Source organism: Notolepis coatsorum (assembly GCF_963971535.1).
Source record: "Notolepis coatsorum genome assembly, chromosome: 18".
Classification (NCBI taxonomy): domain Eukaryota; kingdom Metazoa; phylum Chordata; class Actinopteri; order Aulopiformes; family Paralepididae; genus Notolepis; species Notolepis coatsorum.
In genome coordinates, this window is record NC_140182.1 from 77,009,831 (window position 1) to 77,032,317 (window position 22,487).

A 22,487-nucleotide genomic window follows, 5' to 3' on the forward strand; every position below is an offset into this window, starting at 1 on the left:
CAAGGGCATCCGGGATGGTATCTTCTGGGGTACATGGGAGCACATATCGAGAGAGTATTTTCCCACCAGCGACAGGCAATCATTTAAAGCTGTCAGAATGATGATCAGACCCAAGGGATTCGCACCATGAGGTAGACTGGTTTGTTAGATCTGGGCTTGCTTGAAACTTGAGACATTTCTAAACATAAATGGACATTACAATCACTAACTTCAGCTGAGCTTATAACCTGTCCCTTGTCCTTTAAAGTTCAAGTTTTGTTTTATTTGTCACATATAAAGGTACATGTACATTACAGTGAACTGCTTGGTTCTGTATGAGCCTAGAGATTGTGCTTCATACAGTAAAAAAACACTGTACAATTTATACAATATACAACTAAAGTACCAAATAAAGTACAAAAAACAACCAATGAAGTACAAAATGCAAACTTTTTAAAATTATAATAACAATAATAACAGCCCGTGTGCCGTTGTACACTGTTGATGCAATGCTGCCGCCTTGTGTTGGGAATCGGGATCTTATGCAACACCCTTTTATAAAGGTTGACCTGTGGAAGGAATCAAGGATAGTGTATGAAACTGAGGAAGGTGTATTATATTAGTAGTTACTGAAGTTATTCCGATTCAGTGTCTTTTCGTCAGTTTAATATTTCTTAATGGAGGGTTTTGTTCTATGACAGGAAAGAGAGGTCCTCTTTTGAAGTTATTTTTCTATCAGCTCTCATGCATAGCCTATGAGTGACACAGAGACTGATAATACAACACTATAGGGACGTTGATGGTTGATTTGTGTATTGTTGACTATGTCTTATGCTGCACCTTTGCTATGATGAGATAAATTAAATTGTTTTAAAGTTTCGAACTTCTTTTTGAACGATTAGCGTTAGGCCTAAACATGTTCTAATTCGATTTTATCATTCAATCTTCATAAATCGAAATAGATGCATCATGCACACTTGGTAAAATAAATATGATGTAACCTGCATGCAACTACAGATTCTTGGATGGTGAAACGAGCCAAGAAAGGTTCCGTCTCTGGGATACTGACCCGGAACGCTCTCACTGTAACCCCGCCCTAGAGAGACCAAAGACCGTCTCTGTATATCACCCGTATTCAAAACATTTAAACAATTTTATTTGCAACAATGCGTTAATTAACTATTTCTAAAAACATTAAAATACCACCGAAAAGAGGAGTTTTAAAGTCGATGGAAACGTTGACCATCAAAACCATAGATATATATATATCTATGATCAAAACAGACTAAGTTTGCCGACATCCTGTTTGGAGAGAGTCCTGCACGGCGCGCTGACAGAGCAAGAGAGGGGGACGCGGTCAGATTTACCCAAAAGAAGCCGTGCGTCACGGTGTGGCATGACATGAGTGACATAGACATAGACATACCCTTGACCGAATTAGTCTTGTTTACTTCAATGGGTGGTTTTCTGTCCACCGCCACCCCGGGAAGCGACAGTGACAGTCTGTAGTGTCAAGTGTGTTGTTTGATTTCGCTCGGACCAAGGTTGTTTAGCTACGGTGGCCGCGATGTATTGCCGTTCGGCGAGCAGGAGAATCTACGCCGGACTGTTGCGCTGGCGAGCTGTGAAGACATCATGGACCTCCTCGCCTCTGAAGACATGTCAGGAGAAGACAACCTCCTCGCCTCTGCCCCCCGCACTGAGGACCTTCTCCACCTCTCCTGGCAGGGCAGTGGCTTCGACGTCCAACGAGGGCAATACGCCTCTGAAGCAATGGGCTCTTGTCGTAAACCCCTTCAGCACAGTGCGTGTTGAAGTGAGTTGCAACATCATAATACGTCCCCTGGACCCTCATGATTTCCCCGAGTCGAACCGAGCCTTCGTGACGGTCCACGGGCCCGGCGCAGGCGCAGAGCAGGACGCGCAGCTGGATCACCTCGCCGTGCACTATGACGAGCAACACAAGGAGCTGGTCATCCTGGCCGAGAGGCTCAGCAGCGACCTGACGGTAGAGCTGTCCGCCCCGACCAAGACCGGTGAGCAAGTAGGAATACATACAACTCGTATTGATGATGATGTATGGTCGCATCTTTTCTCAACAAGGCAGACTTGACAAACGTTAAAAAAAAACAATACATTTAAGACAATATCAAATAAAATTTATGTAAATATGTACGAGACTATAATAAACAAAGCAAATTCCATTAATAGACAGGATACACATGTGTGTGTGTGTGTGACAGGGAACAAAATTTACTTTTTGACTTGCAGCCATTTGGCTGTTAGATTTTAAAAACTACCAGCAAGGCAGCTTTTTTACCAGCCAAAAATTATAAATAGCTTTTTAGTATATCGCCATGTGTTATTATTAATTTACTATATAATACTCTCATATGCTATTTTCAATTAATATCATAAACAACATAAGGAATGTTAGCATAATTTTGAGTGGACTGAAGGAATGAGTCAGCGTTAATAGTTTTAAATGCAAATAATTTATTGAAACATAGAAGTGGGGTCGGACTCGGGACACACACACACACACACACACACACACACACACACACACACACACACACACTGTTTCAACTCACCACCCCCACATCATATTGTAGTCTAGTCTGTCTTCAAACTTCCACTCCTCTCGAAACTTTCTTTTTCGTCTGAGAAAGGCGCGGTGGGTTTTCTTTTTTTCTAGCGGCAGGCTTACTCCTTCCATATGGTTCCACTTCCACATATTTGTAATTGTAACCCATTTAATAATAATAATATTTACATTTATATATTTAATTACTGCATATATTATGTAGCATCCCTGGGAGAGTGATGGATGGACTCCTTTACTGGTGTTTCATGAATGTTTATTTTCATTTCACAACGTAAGAGCTGAAGTGAAAAGACAAAGAAAGACAGAGAAAAGATACTCAGATATATACATTATATATATATATATATACAGGTATACATTAGATATACATAAGTGCCACATTCACATTGTTCAATAAAGCTAACATAACACTTGACACAAATGGCTTCCAATAACAGTGACATCCCAAATACATAAATGAATACAAATATAAAATAAACAGCCCATCTCACTAAATAGGACAATTTGACATCCCAGTACCTTGTCCTCTCTCTCCAACAGGGGGCTTAACCATAAACCACATGAAAGTCTTCTTTCCGGATCTATAAGCAAACAAAAACTCTTAAAATGCTGGTACTCTGGACCTTATTAAATGTGTAGACAAGCTAGCAATTTGCAATGACCAAGTTAGCTAGAAAACAACGTATTTTCACAGTAGCAGGAATAACTTTAAGTTGTCAAAACACAAACAAAAGTGAATTCAAACCAATATTAAAACCATAGAAAGTGCACAGCAGTTACCTTGTAAACCATTTCCAAATAACAAAAGAATAAAGAAGATATTCACGGAGAACTCTGTTTCCTTGTAGCCGTAATCTAAACGTTCATTTGAACCGTCAAGCTGAGCTCATGTTCGCGGTATCTGCTTCCGGTTAGCTACTTCCGGTTTGGCGGTGCTTCAAAATAAAGGTTCCCTATCACACACAAACTGAATGACGCTACCTGGAGGGTCGTTTACACTCCCACCAATCAGGAGTGGTTTATATTACACTGTAAATCCGACTGATTCCATAATAAGGAATAACCTAGTTGGCCTGTATCCCCAGGTAGGGAGGCTTAGGGGGTGCTACCACTTGCCCAAGGTGGACCCCCAGACCAGTGGATGGAAGGAGTCATCTTACTTCTCCATTCTAGTTCATTACGGACTAGCCACTGCCGCTAATTCTATATGACCTCTGATTGTTCGAGAGGTTAGTGTGTTAGACTTATTCTTGTGGACGTGTCTCTGAATGCGTGCGATAGCTCGAGTAGCGAGTGACCAAGAAGAAAACGTAGACAAGTGATCAACTATAGTGCTTTGCTCCTTGGTCGTTGTGCTAAGTGCAAAGCACTTCTGACTTCTGAATCTCCAATAGTTAGCTCTGGAGCATCATCTGCAGGCAGCTCCATTTCTTTGTTCCACAAGAACTTGGGTCCAGTGAACCAGTTGGATATCAGCAGCTCGCTGGGCGTCAAGCCCCTGGGCGCATGGTCAGCAGGGTTGTCACTTGTTGGGACGTATCTCCATTGTTGAGGGTCTGAGCTGAGATGAATCCGTTGGACACAGTTAGAGACAAAGGTGTGGAATCGTCTTGCTTCATTCCTCATGTATCCCAAGACTACTTTCGAATCAGTCCAGAAGAACTCCTCAGCACCAGGAGAGCCAAATTCCTCTTTGAGCAGGACCGGTGCCACAAACCCGAGGGGGTCGTACAGGGAGGCTACTGTTGACAGGATGCCGCGGCGTGTAGGAGGCTGTTCTTTAAGGTTGACGTTGAGACAGAAGTTGTCAGACTCCGTGTCCCATTGAATCCCGAGAGCTCTTTCAAGTGGCAGCTCATCAAAGGTGAGGCGCATGCACTTTACGTTGGTTGCTCGTTCAGAGAGCGGGATACTCTCGAGGACATCTCTGTTGTTTGACACAAACTTATGTAGACGGAGGCCACCTGTGGCACAGAGTTTGCGTGCTTCTTTGGCTAACTGAATTGCACTCTCAGTGTTTTCAACACTTGTGACCCCGTCGTCAACGTAAAAGTCTCTCATGACGAATCGTGATCCGTGCGGGTAGGTGTGTGCCTTCTCCTTAGCTAAGTGCTTTAGTCCGTAGTTGGCATACCCTGGCGAGGAGGCCGCACCGAACAGATGCACCTTCATGCGGAACTCCCTGGGCGGTGAGTTCAGGTCTCCTTGCTTCCACCAGAGAAAGCGCAAGTAGTCTCGATCAGCTTCCTGGACGTGAAATTGATGGAACATTTTTTCAACGTCGCACATCAGAGCAACTGGGTGCTGGCGAAAGCGGATGAGCACTCCACTCAAGTTGTTCAACATGTCGGGCCCAGAAAGGAGGTGGTCATTGAGGCTTGTTCCTTTGTAACTTGCTGAGCAGTCAAACACAATGTGAAGTTTGTCAGGTTTCTTTGCGTGAAAGACGCCGTGATGGGGAATGTACCACCTTTCGCCTTCTCTCCCACCATCTTCGACTGGTTCTGCGCCCCCCTTTCCAATAACCTCTTCCATGAACTTGACGTATTTCTTCTTGTACCCTTCGTCGCGCTGCAGTTTTCTTTTAAGGTGAATCAGGGCTGAGTTCTTATTGTTGGGGAGTCTGTTTTTGAAGGGCAGGGGCATTTCGTAATGGCCTTGTTTGGTTTTCCGTATTCCTTCATCCATCCCTTTCAGAAACGTGATGTCATCTTGAGACACTGGTTTTCCGTCTTCACTGCCGTCCTTAAAGTCTGACTCTAGAATGCGGATAACATCGGCCGGTGTGGCCGGGGGTAGCTCTTTAACTGTGGTTCTGTGGCACATGCGACTGGTGCTCAACGAATCCTGGCTTTGAGCTGAGGGCCCCATGATACTCCACCCTAGATCTGTCCGTACAGCGTATGGTTCCTCATCTGCTCCGAGGATGACTTGCCTTGGAGCCATGGCTCTCGAGCAATTATAACCTATGAGAAGACCCACTTCGCAGTCTTTTAGTGTTTGAATTTCGTCTGCTATTCCTGCTAGATGACTCCATTTCTTAGCCGTCTTACAAGTGGGGATGTGTGCACGGTTTACGGGTATGCAGTCCTTAGTGTAGGCCACTGGAAGATCGACTTGAGTGGCAGAGCTATATCCTCTTACACGAAGGCCGCAGACTCTCTCACTTGTGAGAATTGTGTCCTTTCCGCTCATGGTTGTCAGCTTCAGTTTAACTGGATGCTTGTCTGCATTAAGACCGTCACTCACCTCTTGGTCGATAAATGTAGTATCGCTTTGAGTGTCGAGAAGAGCGTAGACAAGTCTCTCCATAGTTGGGTTACTTTTGGAGGAAACCCATACTGGTAGAATCATTGATGTGCTGGATGAGCCTCCAACTGCTACACTGAGGGATCTTGCCTCAGGGTCTTGATCTGATTCTGTATCAGGTGCAGGCCTTTCTTCTCTTTGATAGTTGTTATCATGGAGGGCTGTAGGATGTTTTCTCTTGCAGGTGTCACAGGAGTGACGATGGCGACAGTCTTTCGCATTGTGTCCTGGCTTTAAACATCCATAGCATAGTCTCTTCTCCTTTATGAAGTTGCGTCGCTCATCCAGTGACATCTCTGTGAATCTTTCACATGCATGGAGCTGGTGTCCGTCATCTTCACACTGAATGCATGGAGCCATAGTCCTAAACTTCCGGTTCTCATTGTCAGTGTCTGCTTGAGTGGCAAGAACGCTGGCTTTGTTTCTCTTAGAGTCTCTGACATTTCCTTTATCGGCGCTAGTGGCTGAGTGTAGAGCTTGGAAAGACGTGATTGGATTGCAGGCAATCTCCGCTTCAGTTGACATGAATTTTGTGAAGTCCTCGAAAGTTGGAAATTCTTGACGTTCATTCAAGCGTTTTGTGACTTGACGGTTCCACTGAGCGGCTGCCCAGTCTGGCAGTTTGTAAATGAGCTTTCGGTTCTCCTCACAGTCGTTGAGTATGTCAAGACCCTTGACATGAGGAATGGCATCCCGACAGGCATTGAGAAAATCAGAGAAACTCCTGAGTCCCTCTGCATCCTTAGGCTGAATCCTCGGCCAGTTGGATAGCTTCTCTCTGGATCAGGGTTAGAAATTAAAAAAAAATTTCAAGGGCTTTTTTTGCCCCCCTTAATTGATTTTCGGGGGCTTTTTTTTGTATTTCGGGGGCACTGAATTTTTATGATGAAAATTAACATAAGGATTATAAAACATTGTTGACACTTTTTTTTACAGTCTTCGTCCCTATGTTTGATAATGTAATGTTAATGTCTCCATATATAGGGCTCTACGCTAACCTTTTTCCCAAGGAGCACATGTGCTCCTAAATAAAATGTTAATAAATAAAATCTAAATAAAAATTTAGGAGCACACAAAGAAATTTAGGAGCACAGTGAAAATTGTTCAAGTAACACAGAGTTTATTAACTATTTATCTCATGCATTATTATACTGTGCGTGTGCACACTATGAATTGAAAATGGGGGACCCTGATGTAAACAAGACGAAAGTCTTTCTCTGGTCTGCATCCCCTTAACTTGTGTGTATTGAGCTGTACTGTATTGTACCCATTCTGCAATCTGTTAATAAAGTTTTCAATCAATCAAACGCAAAGGATATCGGTTGTCAAGCTGCTTTTGTATGTTGTAGTGTTGTTATGATACCAACATTTTGACTTTGATACAGATAGGAAAGGTAATGGAATATATTATTAGATGACAGAACATTGAAAATTCTTTATACAATTATTTAATTCATTATGAAATAGAAATTCCGTTTTTGGGTGGAACGTTTGTTGCAAGGAGGGAGGAGGCGGGGACCGCTGCGTGTTACACACAACACGGAGAAATGGTCTAGCTGCTTCGGTGCGTCGTTAACGTTAACGTCGGAAGAAATTCCCCACTAAGCCCTAAATTCAGAGCAGAGCAGTATCCTAATGACTTTTATGCTTCAGTCGATAAGGTGTTTTGCGAATTCTGTCAACATACCGTGGGGACTGGACCCGCAAAAACACGTGCGAATATCAGTTCAAAAGCCATGTCAGCCGGATTCCTCTCTTTCTCCTCGTCTCTCTTTTGCTCAAAATAAAAATGAATGGGCTTCATGGCTGGCTGATTTTTTTGCGTTGTCTGATTCTGAATGTATAACTTGCCTAAGCCGGTACCGTGACTTTGTTTTCGGGCGCTACTGTGATTGGACGTTTATGCGCCTTGTGTAATGTGGGACTATTATAACAGCGGAGCTGTTTTGTAATCGTCACTCGTCTCGAGTAAATGATTTTTCCGGGTGGCGCACACACACATATTATTAGGGCCAAATACAAGGGAAATGCTCGCACTGTAGATCATATATATAATTATATATATAATTAGTAAACTGTCGGGGGCATTTTCTGCCCCCCTTAACTGATATTCGGGGGCATTTTGTCCATTTTCAAGGGCATTTTGCCCCGAGCCCCCGTTAATTTCGAACCCTGCTCTGAATGATCTCTGAATGGCAAATGGCTGGCCAAAGCGATGATTCAGCTTATCCCAGGCGTCTTTGTAGGCTTCCTTGTCGTTACGATAGAACGTGCCATCTAGAGCCTGGCGTGCTGGGCCACCAACATACTTCTTCACGTAGTAGAGTTTTTCAGCTGGGGTTATTGCTCTTTGGTCGATGAGTGAGGTAAACGTTGTCTTCCATTCGATGAACTGTATAGGATCACCATTGAAAACGAATGGCTCTGGTGCAGGAAGCCTACTCAAGGCTATGCTGTCATGGAAGACCTGTGCGAGAGCAGTGATGTCAGAATGAGAGGTTGGTGCAGCATGAGATGGAAAGAGTGTGGCAGCAGGTGCGTTCCTCATCTCTGCATTGCTTTCATTGATGTGTTCGGCAGCTTCATGTCTGATCTGATCGTCATAGACCTTTAGTTTGGCTTGGGCTGCGAACACTTCCTTCTTGGCCTGCAGTCGCTCTAACTCACGCTTTTGTACCTCCAGAGCCTTTCGTTGTTGTTCCTCTAGTTCGCGTATAGCTTCCCTTTGTTTTTCCTCTACTTGCATCATCTGATAGGTGGCTTCCTTTTCGGCTAGTTCAGCCGCTGCCTCCACACGCTTAGTTATTATAGACGAGCCTTGTGCAGACCTGCTGCTCTGAGTTAATGAGGAGACGTCAGAGGCAGATCCATAGACCGACCTTGCGTAGTCATGGCGACGCAGTTCATGAAGTCGGCTCCTTTCCCGTTGGACATTGAAATCGTCTTCTGTACCTATGGTTCTATCATGAGCGATGTTGACTAATTCCCTGGTTACTGTCTCGCACGTATCCACTCGTCGTCTTACGTCATTGGGGGGCGCGGCGAGACCTCTGATTTCGACATACATCATACAAACGTCCGTCTTAGACCTATTTAGTTTGTCGATGAGAGTCCAGAGCTCCTCCTCTGACATGTATGTCTTCATCTCGTGTCTTGCCTTGCAAATGTCGAGCTTCCATTTTTCATACAGGTACAGCAGTCTTTTCTCCCTTTTGCATGCTTCTTCCTCTTGGTGCGCACGCATCCTTTCTGTTGGGCACAGTGTACGGTGGGAGCGTTGGAGACCTTCAGTTAGGTCATCCTCTTCCTCAGGGATATCAGTGGGACCTTTTTCCTCTTCACTAGCTTCCTTCTGTGGGTTTTCAGACTCTTCCAACCCTAGGCCTACCTCTGTATGATGCTCTTCTCCTAAGCCTTTGACCTCATCTGGGGAGCTAGTTTCCTTATATAACTGTCATGTACAGAGGTCTATTGACCATACAAGATAGTAATCTGGGCAGGTGTTACATGAGCAAAAAACAACCCCCTCAGTAGAAAAATGCTTCTCGAACAGTCCCGGGTAGGCAGATAGTAAACAACAACGTTTTCAAATGGTAAATTAAGTTTATTACAGTGGGGCTTCCAACCCACGGCCTTTTCCCAAAGGGAAAAGGGATGTTGTCAGTGGGGATTTCAACCCAGATCACACAAAGGGAAAAAGGTAAGGGGAGGACAAGCACGGTACACATACAGACAAACAGCAACAGTAGGAATCAAATGATAAGGCCAATCATATAGATGTGCTCCCCCATGAATGTGTCAATTTACACAGAGGCCAATCTATATATATATATATCTATATGCTACCTGGTAGCAACGCTAGCAGAGACACCTACCAGGTAGCAGTGTGAACAAAAGGAACACACAGTCCCATATAATTATGGAGACAAGGCCAATATAATACAACAGGGAAAAATAGAGCATAGTTCCACCACAGTGGCAACCACAGGCAACCTCCAACACCGTGATCACCGGCAAGTGACACAATAAGGCGCCGAGACGTGTGTGTCCTGTCAGGTATTTGGATACCCATCCCTCTCGAGATTGATTGCCATCAGCTGTCATTCATCAGGCAATCAGCACTCTTCAGTAGGGATGGGCAGCACCTGATAGGGAGAGAAGAGACAGCATTACTCTCATGTTCACACACACACACATCATATACAAAACAACACATTAAATATACTAACCTGATGTTCAGAAGGTGTCATAAATACAGTAATAATGGTAATGACCAACCCAGGTACGTCACAATAACCCTCCTTTCCCTTCTAAGGATGCCATGATGAGCTAATTATTGCACCTTTCAACGTTAGAATAAAGTGAATGTGGTTGCGCCTTCATACAGAGCAGCATAGACATGGACAGAGAAATAGCACAGCATACACTTTGAATGGTAAATTAGGGCAAATAACCAGCATTGAATGTGTTATCTACAGTATGGGCATTTACATCAGTGTTCATGCCAAAGCAATGACTAGAATACACACAATAACAAAGGAAGCTCTACATGAAGTGTGCATTTTTAAAACAAAAAAGGTAATTAATTATCAGGTCTATAGTAATGTAATGAAACGGTTCCTTCTCTTAACAACTCAAGTGAGGGTGAAGTTCAGTGCAGGGTCCGGGAGACGAATATCCGATGTTCCACTTCACCATAGAGTAAGCTCTTACTGTAGCATCCCTGGGAGAGTGATGGATGGACTCCTTTACTGGTGTTTCATGAATGTTTATTTTCATTTCACAACGTAAGAGCTGAAGTGAAAAGACAAAGAAAGACAGAGAAAAGATACTCAGATATATACATTATATATATACAGGTATACATTAGATATACATAAGTGCCACATTCACATTGTTCAATAAAGCTAACATAACACTTGACACAAATGGCTTCCAATAACAGTGACATCCCAAATACATAAATGAATACAAATATAAAATAAACAGCCCATCTCACTAAATAGGACAATTTGACATCCCAGTACCTTGTCCTCTCTCTCCAACAGGGGGCTTAACCATAAACCACATGAAAGTCTTCTTTCCGGATCTATAAGCAAACAAAAACTCTTAAAATGCTGGTACTCTGGACCTTATTAAATGTGTAGACAAGCTAGCAATTTGCAATGACCAAGTTAGCTAGAAAACAACGTATTTTCACAGTAGCAGGAATAACTTTAAGTTGTCAAAACACAAACAAAAGTGAATTCAAACCAATATTAAAACCATAGAAAGTGCACAGCAGTTACCTTGTAAACCATTTCCAAATAACAAAAGAATAAAGAAGATATTCACGGAGAACTCTCTTTCCTTGTAGCCGTAATCTAAACGTTCATTTGAACCATCAAGCTGAGCTCATGCTCGCGGTATCTGCTTCCGGTTAGCTACTTCCGGTTTGGCGGTGCTTCAAAATAAAGGTTCCCTATCACACACAAACTGAATGACGCTACCTGGAGGGTCGTTTACAATATATATATATATTTATAGGGCAACCAACCTTTTTACACTGCCATACACTGAGGCATCAGGGCATGTATACTTGCCCAGATGCTTGATCTACTCGCTGTACGTTAACTTTTTTTGCACATAGCACTGGTGCTACAGAGGTTGATAGTTTTGTAGCACAGGCCAAAATCTTGTAGCACAAGTATAAAACGTGTTATATTTGTCACAAATGTGCCTATTGTATTTGTGTTATTTAGTTGCAGTGCCATGTTTGGCTGTCATTAGGCTTGTTCGAGATGGGATAGGCGGACGCAGATCTGCGCAGGTTTCACTACTGCCTCGCCAAGCGCGTTGCATGACGGTTAGAATGTTGTCCGACTTGCTCTGAAAATCTGACGAGGCGAGGCGTGGAACTCCCGCGGGAGCGAGCCACAAGCAGCCTTCAGAGCGAGGCGCCACAGTACCTCTCACTCGGCTGCTCCCGGCTGGGAAGCGACTTGCTATGGTCGGGCAAAGCGCCTATTGGCTCAGAAAAGTTGTCAGTCACCAGCCACGTGACAGCCAGTGAGTTATGAGACGTTTGATTGATTGATTGATTGATTGATTGAAAACTTTATTATGTTATGCGTTATCATCATATCATCATGATAAACTTCAAGCTGTCAGACACACACACACACACATACACACATGCGTCGTCTGTTTTGCCTCAATACTGTATGTAAAGGCCAATGAGTGTTCTTGTTATAGATTATTATTAGTAGTATTATTATTATCTATATATTATATATTAGATCAATGCACTGTTTTAAACTGTCTTATTTATGTTTGGACACTAGGGGGCTCACCACCCATTACAGCCCTATAAATAGCCAAGGTGATCAATGGAATCGTGTGCACCTGTGTTAGGATACAATTTTCTACCTGGCTGTTTCACTGCTGTTTCACTGCTGTTTCATCTGAGCACTTGACAACTGTTCTGATTTAACCCTTCATTCACCATCATTCACCTTTGGACAACAATAAACCTGTAAACCGAACCGGCGGCAACTTTGGACATTCAATTCATTCAACATCACAACTTTGGGACCGAGTAGGAGCCAGTAATAGCGGGTGCACCGTGGACGCTTGTCAATTCACTGGGGAGCGACAAGTGGCCACTACACTGTATATATAATTCTGTTTTGCCTCAATATACACAGTATACATATATATATATTGATGCAAAACAGAATTATTCAGCAGTGTGTTGTGTGTGCGTGCGGCCAGGAGCGAGCAACAAGATGGTATACATTATGGTATATGAATAGTATATTCCACTATAGCAGTATATGGTGTGCTGTACTGTACATTTGAATCTGATCTAATTTTGCACACGGCCATCGCATTATAATGAGCTGGACAGGTGTGTAATGTGTGTGTGGTGACGTGAAAGCGTATCTGCCATGCGAGACTAGGCGAGAGGCTCTTGTGAAATCGGCAGTGTCCGCCTTTTTAACTCCTCCCCCGGCTTCACTCGCCTACTCTCGTCTACTAGTCGAGGCAAACCGAAATCCATCTCGAACAAGCCCATGCTGACAAGTTGACGTCACACAGCCAGACACGTTACGTGTAAGGAATTATGGGATTTGGTGTTGGATGTATGGACTCTACTAGGGGTGGGAATCACCAGTTTCAGCACGATACGATACGATATCGATTCTTTGGACAACGATACGATATTTGCCGATATCTGCCACGATACGATACGATGCAGGTGCCTGCAATTGATATGAGACGATATCATAAGCCCATTTAACACAATCAGTAACATTTAGATCAACTCAAAAAAGGTAACGAAAATATAATTTGAAAAAATTTATTTAGCTCTTCCAGACATTTAAATGAAAAAACAATCTATTGTTTTTAATACAAATAGACCTCCTGTTCACTGTAAAGTCCCACGTTTTGATATATTGAGCTTTAAACTTCAAGTAAATTTTTTTGGAACTCACAACTCACAACACGCAACCTAAAACCCCTTCCTCTCCCAAACCGTTTCTACAATTGTTTTATGTTGCATGATGATCATGAATTCATTTATTATTATTCTTTTTTTTATATTTGAATATCAACATTATCTGTCCATCCTCAGTAATCCTCAGTTTACTATAATATACTCCTGACTTCATCGTCTTTCCAAACGCACGCACGCACACACACAGAGAAAGGGAGAGTGCCCCCCCCCCCCCCATTTCCCTTTCCCCAGTCCACACTTTCTGCTGTTCTCTATGGCTCTGCCTCTGATCAGGATTAGCTTGTTAGTTTACGCTAACATAACGTTAATTTCGGGCGATGTGGGCATAAAGGAATGGCGACGATGCAAAGCATGTTGGATGCATTTGACCCGTTGTGAGGGGAAAAAAACACCACAGACTTATTTCGGGTAGCAAAATAGGCGCACTGCTGTGTAGCCCTGCTCTGCTTTAATGCCAGCAGACAGCACGGACTGGGCAGATACGACTCGCCGAGTTGCCACGGGATTTTCAAAATAAGAGTATCGATATGAACCGAACGTTGCTAGCTGCCCGGGCCATAGATATTATAGCTGGAACTGCGCTTGGGGCGGAAATGAGACCCGCCACGGGATTTTCAAAATAAGAGTATCGATATGAACTATTTTGTTACCGGCCAGGTGGCGGGCGCCGGGCAGACCTCTCATTGTTACTCGCCAAACCTTAAATCGAAACCGTGGCCCCCAGGTTGTGGAATGCTCTGCCCTTGGACCTTAGATCTGTGGTCTCTGTAAACACTTTTAAAAAGCAGCTAAAGACTGTGCTGTTTAAACAGGCGTTTGGCAAATTATGCTCTATGTAAATCTTTTATGTCTTTTTATCTGTTTTGGCTTTTCCTGATCTTTCACGTTTTGAATTATTTTCTTTTACCATGCTGCTATCTTTTGCATTTTATTGATGTTTTTACAATGTGAAGCACTTTGTGACCCTGGTCTGTGAAAGGTGCTATATAAATAAACTTTACTTACTTAAATCTGCCCGCCATTGGCGCTTGGCGGGTACTTATTTTGTTCCCTGTGTATATATATATATATTTAAAATCACTAGGGGATGCAAATTGATCACAAGTACATAATAACCATATATAATAGTCAAATATTAAAAGTTGGTCTTTTTGTTATTCAAGTTATTGGATAAAGATTTTTTTAATTTCTTTATAAATGTGTCTTTCTGTTTGTAAATGTACATTTGTGAACATGGAACTTTGCTAACAAAAAAACCCAAACATTTTCTCATCACCAGTCAACTGTGCAGTCAACAGTATAGCAGAGTTAATGATAATAAAGCTACAAATATATTTTCAAAACATATGAGTGCGGTTACAAAACCAAAAGAGAGATGAAGGACCGTTCCTGGTTGTGATTCACAGGAATTCTGAATTGTGATTGTATTAATATCCTTCTCAGACTTCTTAAGAAAATGTTTTACAGGTTAACATCTATGGAGTAGCTTGAATGAAATCTTTCACCTTGTTTGTTAGTAAGAACTTGGACCGTACTTTTATCCAGTTGATATTTTCAACCAAACTGTTTCCGATAACATATCACCACAAGAACAGAAACGATATCCTGTTAGTACAAAACATGTATCCTTCCTTTACTACATACAGCACATGTTCCCTACTGCAGATGGCTTAATAGAAGCTAGTGGCAGAGGTAGAGCATTTAAAATACCATTAAATAACACAATAACAACACAATAATAACTGTAGGAATAGCATAAAAAACTAAAGCAAAGTCTCAGAGTTATTGGGATTTATTATTTATTCTGATCCAAATTAGCTATCACCTAGGCAACAGCTATACTTCCTGGGGTCCACAGATATTGGAATACAGATAACATCTCTGAGTAGTTGTAAAGGATACCCTCTATATTGAACTGACGAGTATTATGTTGTTGTTGAACTTGTTAAAAAAGAAAAAAATATTTATTCTTAAAAAGGATATTGTGGTTGTTCCAAATTAAAACATTATGTGGGGAGACGTTGTGTTTATAGGCCAAAATCAACGCCTAAAGGACTTGTTGGTGAAAATGAGACGGTTGGGATTTTATTGTATGTTATAGTTACAAAGTAAAATAGATTCTAGGTCACCTAATTGTGAGAACCCTCAGTGATACCGACAATACTCTTGTGAAATTGAATTAATTAAGATGCTACTAAAATGATAACTGCATGCATGTTTACATTTAGTCATTCAGCTGACACTTTTATCCAAAGCGACATACAAGTTCTGTACGACAGGTCAGCAGGAAGGGTACAACTCTTTCAGCTGAGTAACAATGTTCATCAAACCGTTTTAAAACGTTGGTGCTATATACTGTAGTGTTGAGTGCATAGACTAGTAGAGAGATATTAGTATAGTAGGTAGTAATATAGACGAGGAAGATTAATTAATGGAAGAGTGCATGATAGTAGAATACTGTAAGAAGGTTAATAGTTTTACAGATATTGATTGAAGAATGTTGTTTATGATCTCTACAAGTAGTTTGTGTCTGTATTTGTGTATTAGATCTTTACGTCACTGCTCGAGGAGAAGGCAATGTACACGTGCAGCAGATGGAGTGTGACATCTGCAAGGTACAGACGGAGAAGGGCGACTGTGTGCTGCACTCCGTCAAGGTAGGCTACATCACAAACGATGCATCAGGGCAATCTGACGTCTAATAAGAAAAGTTCTTACATTTGTCATTCATTCCTTGTAAAAAATGAATATAAAGTATAAGTAAAAGCCAAGTTCTTACATTTGTCATTCATTCCTTGTAAAAATAAATATATAAGTAAAACACAAGTTCTTTTTTTTTATCCACTTTTTCTCCCATTTTCTATATTTTCTCCCATCCCAATTTCGCATCATCCAATTCAACCCTCCCCTGTCACGAACGCTGTTTCTTGCCTCCCACAAGCCGGCTGCAATGTGGACTAAGTCATACATAGCACAAGTCCCCTCCGGTACTTGAGGTAACAGCAGTCGCATCTTTTCACCTGCGCAGCTCGATCTCTCAGTGGCGAGGAGTAACGCGTGGGAGGCTCACGCTGCCCCCGACACTTCCTGATTCTACTGCGCAGGCGCACCAACCGACCTGTAGGAGTCGCTGTCCACAACGCCCGATCCCCACCCATCAGTTTCCCACCCCCTAATACGGCCAATGTGTATTAGTATGAACGACCAGCTAAACTGAAAGCAATGTGGCGCGCTGGGCTCGAACAGGCGAGCCCAGCGTCTCTGCATTCGTGGCGAGCGCCTTGCCCACTACGCCACGTAGCCGCCCCGTAAAACACAAGTTCTTACATTTGTCATTCATTCCTTGTAAAAAGAAATATATAAGTAAAACACAAGTTCTTACATTTGTCATACATTTATTGTAAAAAGAATATAAGTACAATACAAGTCCTTACATTTGTCATTCATTCCTTGTAAAAAGAATATAAGTAAAATACAAGTTCTTACATTTGTCATTCATTCCTTGTAAAATATAAATATAAGAAAAACATCTTTATGTTTGTCAATTTACTTTCGTGGTGCACAAAAGGAAGAGCTCTGTATTCTGCAGCTATATCAGCAATATCAGGTCAAAGTGAGGTCACTCTCTCTGTGTCTATCTCTCTCTCTCTCTATTTCTCTTTGTCTCTCTCTGCTTTCTAAATTTAGATCTTGAGAGTATAGCCCACTGTGTGCTCTCTCCCTCTCTCTCTGTCCTCCACTGACTGTTGTCTCTCACATCATAGAGTCATCAGGTAACAGTGCAGTGTCATGGAGGACATGTTACTGGTGTGGGCACCATCCATGGCAACGTGGACATCAGCACGTCTGGACACGGTGTAAGTCTACCAGGGTCACTGTCTTACCACGTGGACAATCACGGTGCGGAGGCTAGTAGTCATTAAGAGTTGTAAGTGATGAGTCAGATGAATAGGTATTCTATAAATAGATTATCCTCCTTCCAATTTGCTGCTCCCAGCAGTTGGAACGAGATGCAAAAATCTTTGAAAATGGACAAATTGATCCCCCTCACTACTTTTAAGGACTCTATCGCAGAGTTGTTTTCACACACCTGCAACTGTCACCCAGCCTTTTAACTGTAATTAGTTCTGCTTCATGTATTACATTTTATGTTGTTGTTGTTTTAGGTTGTTTGTTTGATGCATGTTTTAATTATTTCCTGTACCTCTGTGATGTATGTATCATCTGTCTCTTTTCTTTTTTAATTTAATTTAATTTAAATTATTTGTCCCTGTTACCATTCGAGAGGCCCCTTTGTCCTCTCGCCAGGCCGTCACTGTAAATAAGAATATAATTGACCTGTCTGGTTAAATAAAAAATAAATATGAGAGAGCTTAGCTGAAGACATGAATAGATTGTTAAGGTCAATTGTGTTTTTAGTGGAGAGTCTTTTTGTTTTTGTTTGCGCTGAACAAGTTATTTCCTGGAACACTGAAGGCACATTAGTGGCATCACAATATCTTAACATTAACACATATGTTTTGGTCTTTAATATCCACATCCAGAGGGGTACATCTGCATGATGCTTTCAGTTGTACAAAGGCATTCATCTGGGAAAAACAAATAGTTATACAGAGTTACAAATACCTTGGCACGGTTATTGGCAGTACACTATGTTTTGAACCTAATGCAGATGCTGTTTAAAAAAAAAAAAAAACTGTATTTTCTTTCTGAGAAAAAACGTAACTCTTAATGTTTGTGAAACCTTGAGGACACAACAGCCTTGTTGGAGTGGCAAATAAAATGATGAGTATGTCAGGCTCAGCTTACTGACATCTACCATCGCCAGGTTCTCACGAAGGCCAGTGCCATTTTGGATTGTTCTGACCCCCCCCCCCCTGCAGAGAGAGCATGACTTATTGCCTTCAGGAGCCCAAGGGAAGTCTTAAGGCTCCTTTGTTCCAGGAGCCATTAGTCTGCTGAACTCATATCAATTGAACACTGAACCTCATATGGAGATTCACTCAACACAAGCTAAAGTGCAGGTTGTTTCTGCACTTTACTTACAGTAGCCGTTATCTGTTGTTTCTGCACTTTTCTTACAGTAGCCGTTATCTGTTGTTTCTGCACTTTACTTACAGTAGCCGTTATCGGTTGTTTCTGCACTTTACTTACAGTAGCCGTTATCTGTTGTTTCTGCACTTTACTTACAGTAGCCGTTATCTGTTGTTTCTGCACTTTACTTACAGTAGCCGTTATCTGTTGTTTCTGCACTTTACTTACAGTAGCCATTATCTGTTGTTTCTGCACTTTACTTACAGTAGCCATTATCTATTGTTTCTGCACTTTAACTTTAACAAGATCTTCTATTGTCTGATTTGTATTGTTATGTTTTGTTTTTAAAATAGAATGATTGTGGACTGATTGGCTTATCGTGGCTGCAAACCTAATTTTCCCTCGTGGCCTAGACAATAAAGCTGAACTGAACGGAGCACTCTGCAGACATTAGATGGCAGCACTAGTCCAGAACATGCAAACTTGACAACAGCTTCTTATATCAAAAGATATTTGATGCACTGTACTGTGATGTGTTACGCTCTTTTGAATTGCATAACTGAATGTAGGCTTCAGTTCAGGAGAGCGTTGTTCACCCTGGCTGTGTGTATTCTCCTCCAGACTAGGTTGCTACAGCCCACTACTGAACACACACTACATGCAGTGTACTGACCAGCTGTGTGTATCCTCTCAAGGCAGTGGATGTGAAGAAGCTCCAGGGCAGCATCATGAGCGTGTCGACGGAACACGGCCCTCTGAAGGTGAAGGCCATCTACGCCGAGTCCAGCTCCGTCTCCTCCTCCTCTGGGAGAGTGCAGCTGGGCCACGTCCATGGTGAGTACGACGACCCCGGAGCAGCTGTCGCACGGTCGTCATCACCACCATCAGCCATGCTGGGGTGAAGCGAAGGCTAGCGTTTAAAACAATCTGCACGCTTGCGGCGTGCAAAGGGCTGCCGTTTCTCATCCTAGCAACTCTATAAACAAATACAACAGTAGGATAATTATGAATGTCTTTCAATCTGTTTGTACGACACCAGCTCTTCAATGGCGGTTTTTAACTATCAAAGAAAGAAAAAAAAATACATTTTGTTGTAAACCTCCACTTACAACGTACCCACTCCAATAAGAGTTGAATCCAATAAAAAAAGAATGCATCCATCACCACAGCTACTCTCATCCAAACCCTTTGGGATGGAGCTCATGGGAACCAACGTGGCTAAATGTTGAAAAAAAACATTTTGTGACTCAGAACCTATTCAGTATGAAACATGCACATACGCATTCTTAAATGATTTGTCACATAACAAGGCGATTACGGTTATTGTGTGAAATAAAGTAAATATGTCAAGTATGTCCATTTGGTTAGATAAATGATGTTCTGCTTTGTGCCAAACTATTGCATGATCTACACCTCTGAGGTTAACTACTGCTTTTGGGGGTTGAATGTAATTATTATTTCTTTTTTATCCACTTTTTCTCCTCCTGTTTTTCTGTGTTTTTCTCCCATCCCAATTTAGTCATGCCAATTCCCCCCTCCCCTTCCTGGTTGTTGCTCGCATGTGCCCCCCACTGGTCGGTCTAGGGAAGGTTGATAGATACTATCGCATGTCCCCTCCGATACATGCAGAGTCAGCCAGCCACTTCTTTTCACCTGCCAGCGCAGACTCTCATTGGTGAGATGTAACGTGTGGGATAGGGGTGTAACGATTCGACCTCACAACGATTCGATTTGATTGCGATTCTTAAGGCAACGATTCAATGCATCATGAAATCTCTTCATTTGACCACGATTCGATTAATTTTCAATACATTTTTGATACATTTTCTATCAGTTAATAATTCCCCCAAATTTTTTTGAATACACAAATGTGGCTGGGGGAACTGATTCACTCAGCATGAATGGACTATAGGTAAATAAAAACAATACACAAAAAAAAATATATATATATATACCGGTATATATATATATATATATTTATTTTTAATTTCGATTATAATCTATTCTAACATATTCAAATCGATGCATCGAATCGAACACATTAGAATCGATGCATTTCGATTAATCGATGCATCGTTACACCCCTAGTGTGGGAGGCTCACACTACCCTCACCATCTCCCTTCCTCGCTGTGCAGGCGCCCTGACCGACCTGTAGGAGTCGCTGTTTACAACGACCAGATTACCACCCACCGGTTTCCCTCCCGCTGACTCTGCCAATTGAGCCAGTATGACGGCCGGCCAAGCCGGAGGCAACGCTGACAGCCGGATTCGATACCAGTGTCTCTCACATTGGTGACGAGCGCTTAGTCCGCTGCGCCACCCAGCCGCCTGGTTTAATGTAATTATTGAAGTGACATTTAATGTTCATAAAAGGTTATTTAATTTTTAGCAGTATACCGCCATCTGCTCCAGCCTGAGCTAAATCTGCTACCCCTGCCTGTTGTTCTTTTATACTTCAGAAATATTTTAGAAATACACGTGTCGTGGAAATTATTAAGAGAACAAATGATGAGCCGAGTAAATCTGACTGAGTCGAGCTATAAAAAAAATGAACATAGATTTATTCATTGTGATCACAGTGAAAATGCTCAGTTACTAATCAGAGACCAGAGTGTACACAAGCGTCTGACCAGGAAGTGAGACAGAACCCTGGTCAGACGTACGATTAAATACATAATTGAAATGATGTACACTAGACATCCAGACATGACAGAAAGGATAAACAAAATATGCCCCAGTTAGGGAAATGAATAACAAGATTGGCTCAATAGCCTTTGTTATGTCTTAACTGGAGAGGTAAATAGCTTTGCTATGACTCACAAGAGGAAAAAGATAGGCCAAATGTCATCTCTCCCCAACCTTGGTCGTTGTTAAAGAGACAGTCAGACTCTGTAGCCTAGTGTCTAAGCTGTGCTAGTTGACCTATATTAAACTAGTCGAATATGTATGATATCAGCAGGAGGGCTACACCTCTGGCAGCTAAGGGTCAGTGGCATTGTTCATCAAATAATATTGAGCTTGAGTGTTACACTCTTGAGTGCATAGTAGTGTAGACATATTAGCAAGATAGGTAGTAGTATAAGAATAGTAGCATATTTGGGTACATAATAGTAAAAAGGTTAGAGGGTAAATTTTTTTTCTTCCTATATTATTTCAGATATTGCTTTTATTCTGTCAACTGTATGCACATTTTATGCCTATGTTTATCACAGTTTAGTTTGGAACCCAATGTGCAGACAAGGAGTGATGGTAGACAGAACTGGTGCAAACCCAATATGGGTGCGTTTAATAGAATGGTCGGTATCCAGGCAGGGGTCGGTACACGGGGGTGGTAATCATAATGTACAGGGTATACACGGGGGCAGGAGAATCAGACAGACGGGGTCAGAGCAGGAGCAGGTGTCGTCAACCAGGCATGAGTCAGAGCAGGAGCAGGTGTTGTCAACCAGGTGTGAGTCAGAGCAGTTCCTTGTGAGCCAGGCCAGTGTCTCCAGGTCTTAGCCGAGCAGGTCAGTGTCTCCAGGTCTTCACCGTGCAGGCTGGGAGAGAGGATGAGAATACAGTTAGACAAGGTCACAGAATGAAAGATCCAGGCGAACAACTAGAAGCAACAGAATCACGAACACAAGCAATATAACTTGACTACCTGGTAACGAGAGTTTACGATCTGACTTCTCCACGTCTGGGGCGGGGTTATATACCATGATGTACTCTGCCCACAGACCTCAGATCAGCTGCCTCGTTGACATCACAGCTGTACCTATTTGACCGTAATGAGAGCGGGAGAAGGGGGAAGAGAACAGAGAGAGGAAAGGAGCACTGACAGGCCGGAACCATGACAATGTTAATTGTATGCTATTTGCTGTAAAGCACTTTGAGCTGCAATCCATGTATGAAATGTGCCATATAAATAAAGTATTATTATATATTTTTATTATTTGAAGAGGTGTGTTTTTAGTCGACAGCGGAAAATCTTTTGGTTTCAGCTGTCCTGACTGTGGAGTTCGTTCCACCATTGTGGAGCGAGGACTGAGAATAGCCTGCTTCTTTTTGAT

General features: G+C 42.2%; 1 protein-coding gene across 2 annotated transcripts in view; it reads left to right on the forward strand.

Moving 5' to 3' along the window:
- Positions 1 to 989: 989 nt before the first annotated feature.
- Positions 990 to 22,487, forward strand: part of fam185a (family with sequence similarity 185 member A) — a 53,026-nt gene continuing 31,528 nt past the window's right edge. The window contains exons 1-4 of one of the 2 annotated variants that reach the window (XM_084334303.1): positions 992 to 2,015; positions 15,945 to 16,054; positions 17,162 to 17,254; positions 19,127 to 19,265. In XM_084334303.1, coding sequence (XP_084190429.1) covers positions 1,547 to 2,015; positions 15,945 to 16,054; positions 17,162 to 17,254; positions 19,127 to 19,265 — 811 coding nt within the window. In that variant the 5' untranslated portion in view covers positions 992 to 1,546. Of the gene's footprint in view, positions 2,016 to 15,944; positions 16,055 to 17,161; positions 17,255 to 19,126; positions 19,266 to 22,487 lie in introns of both variants that reach the window. The other variant, XM_084334304.1, reaches the window with a different exon arrangement.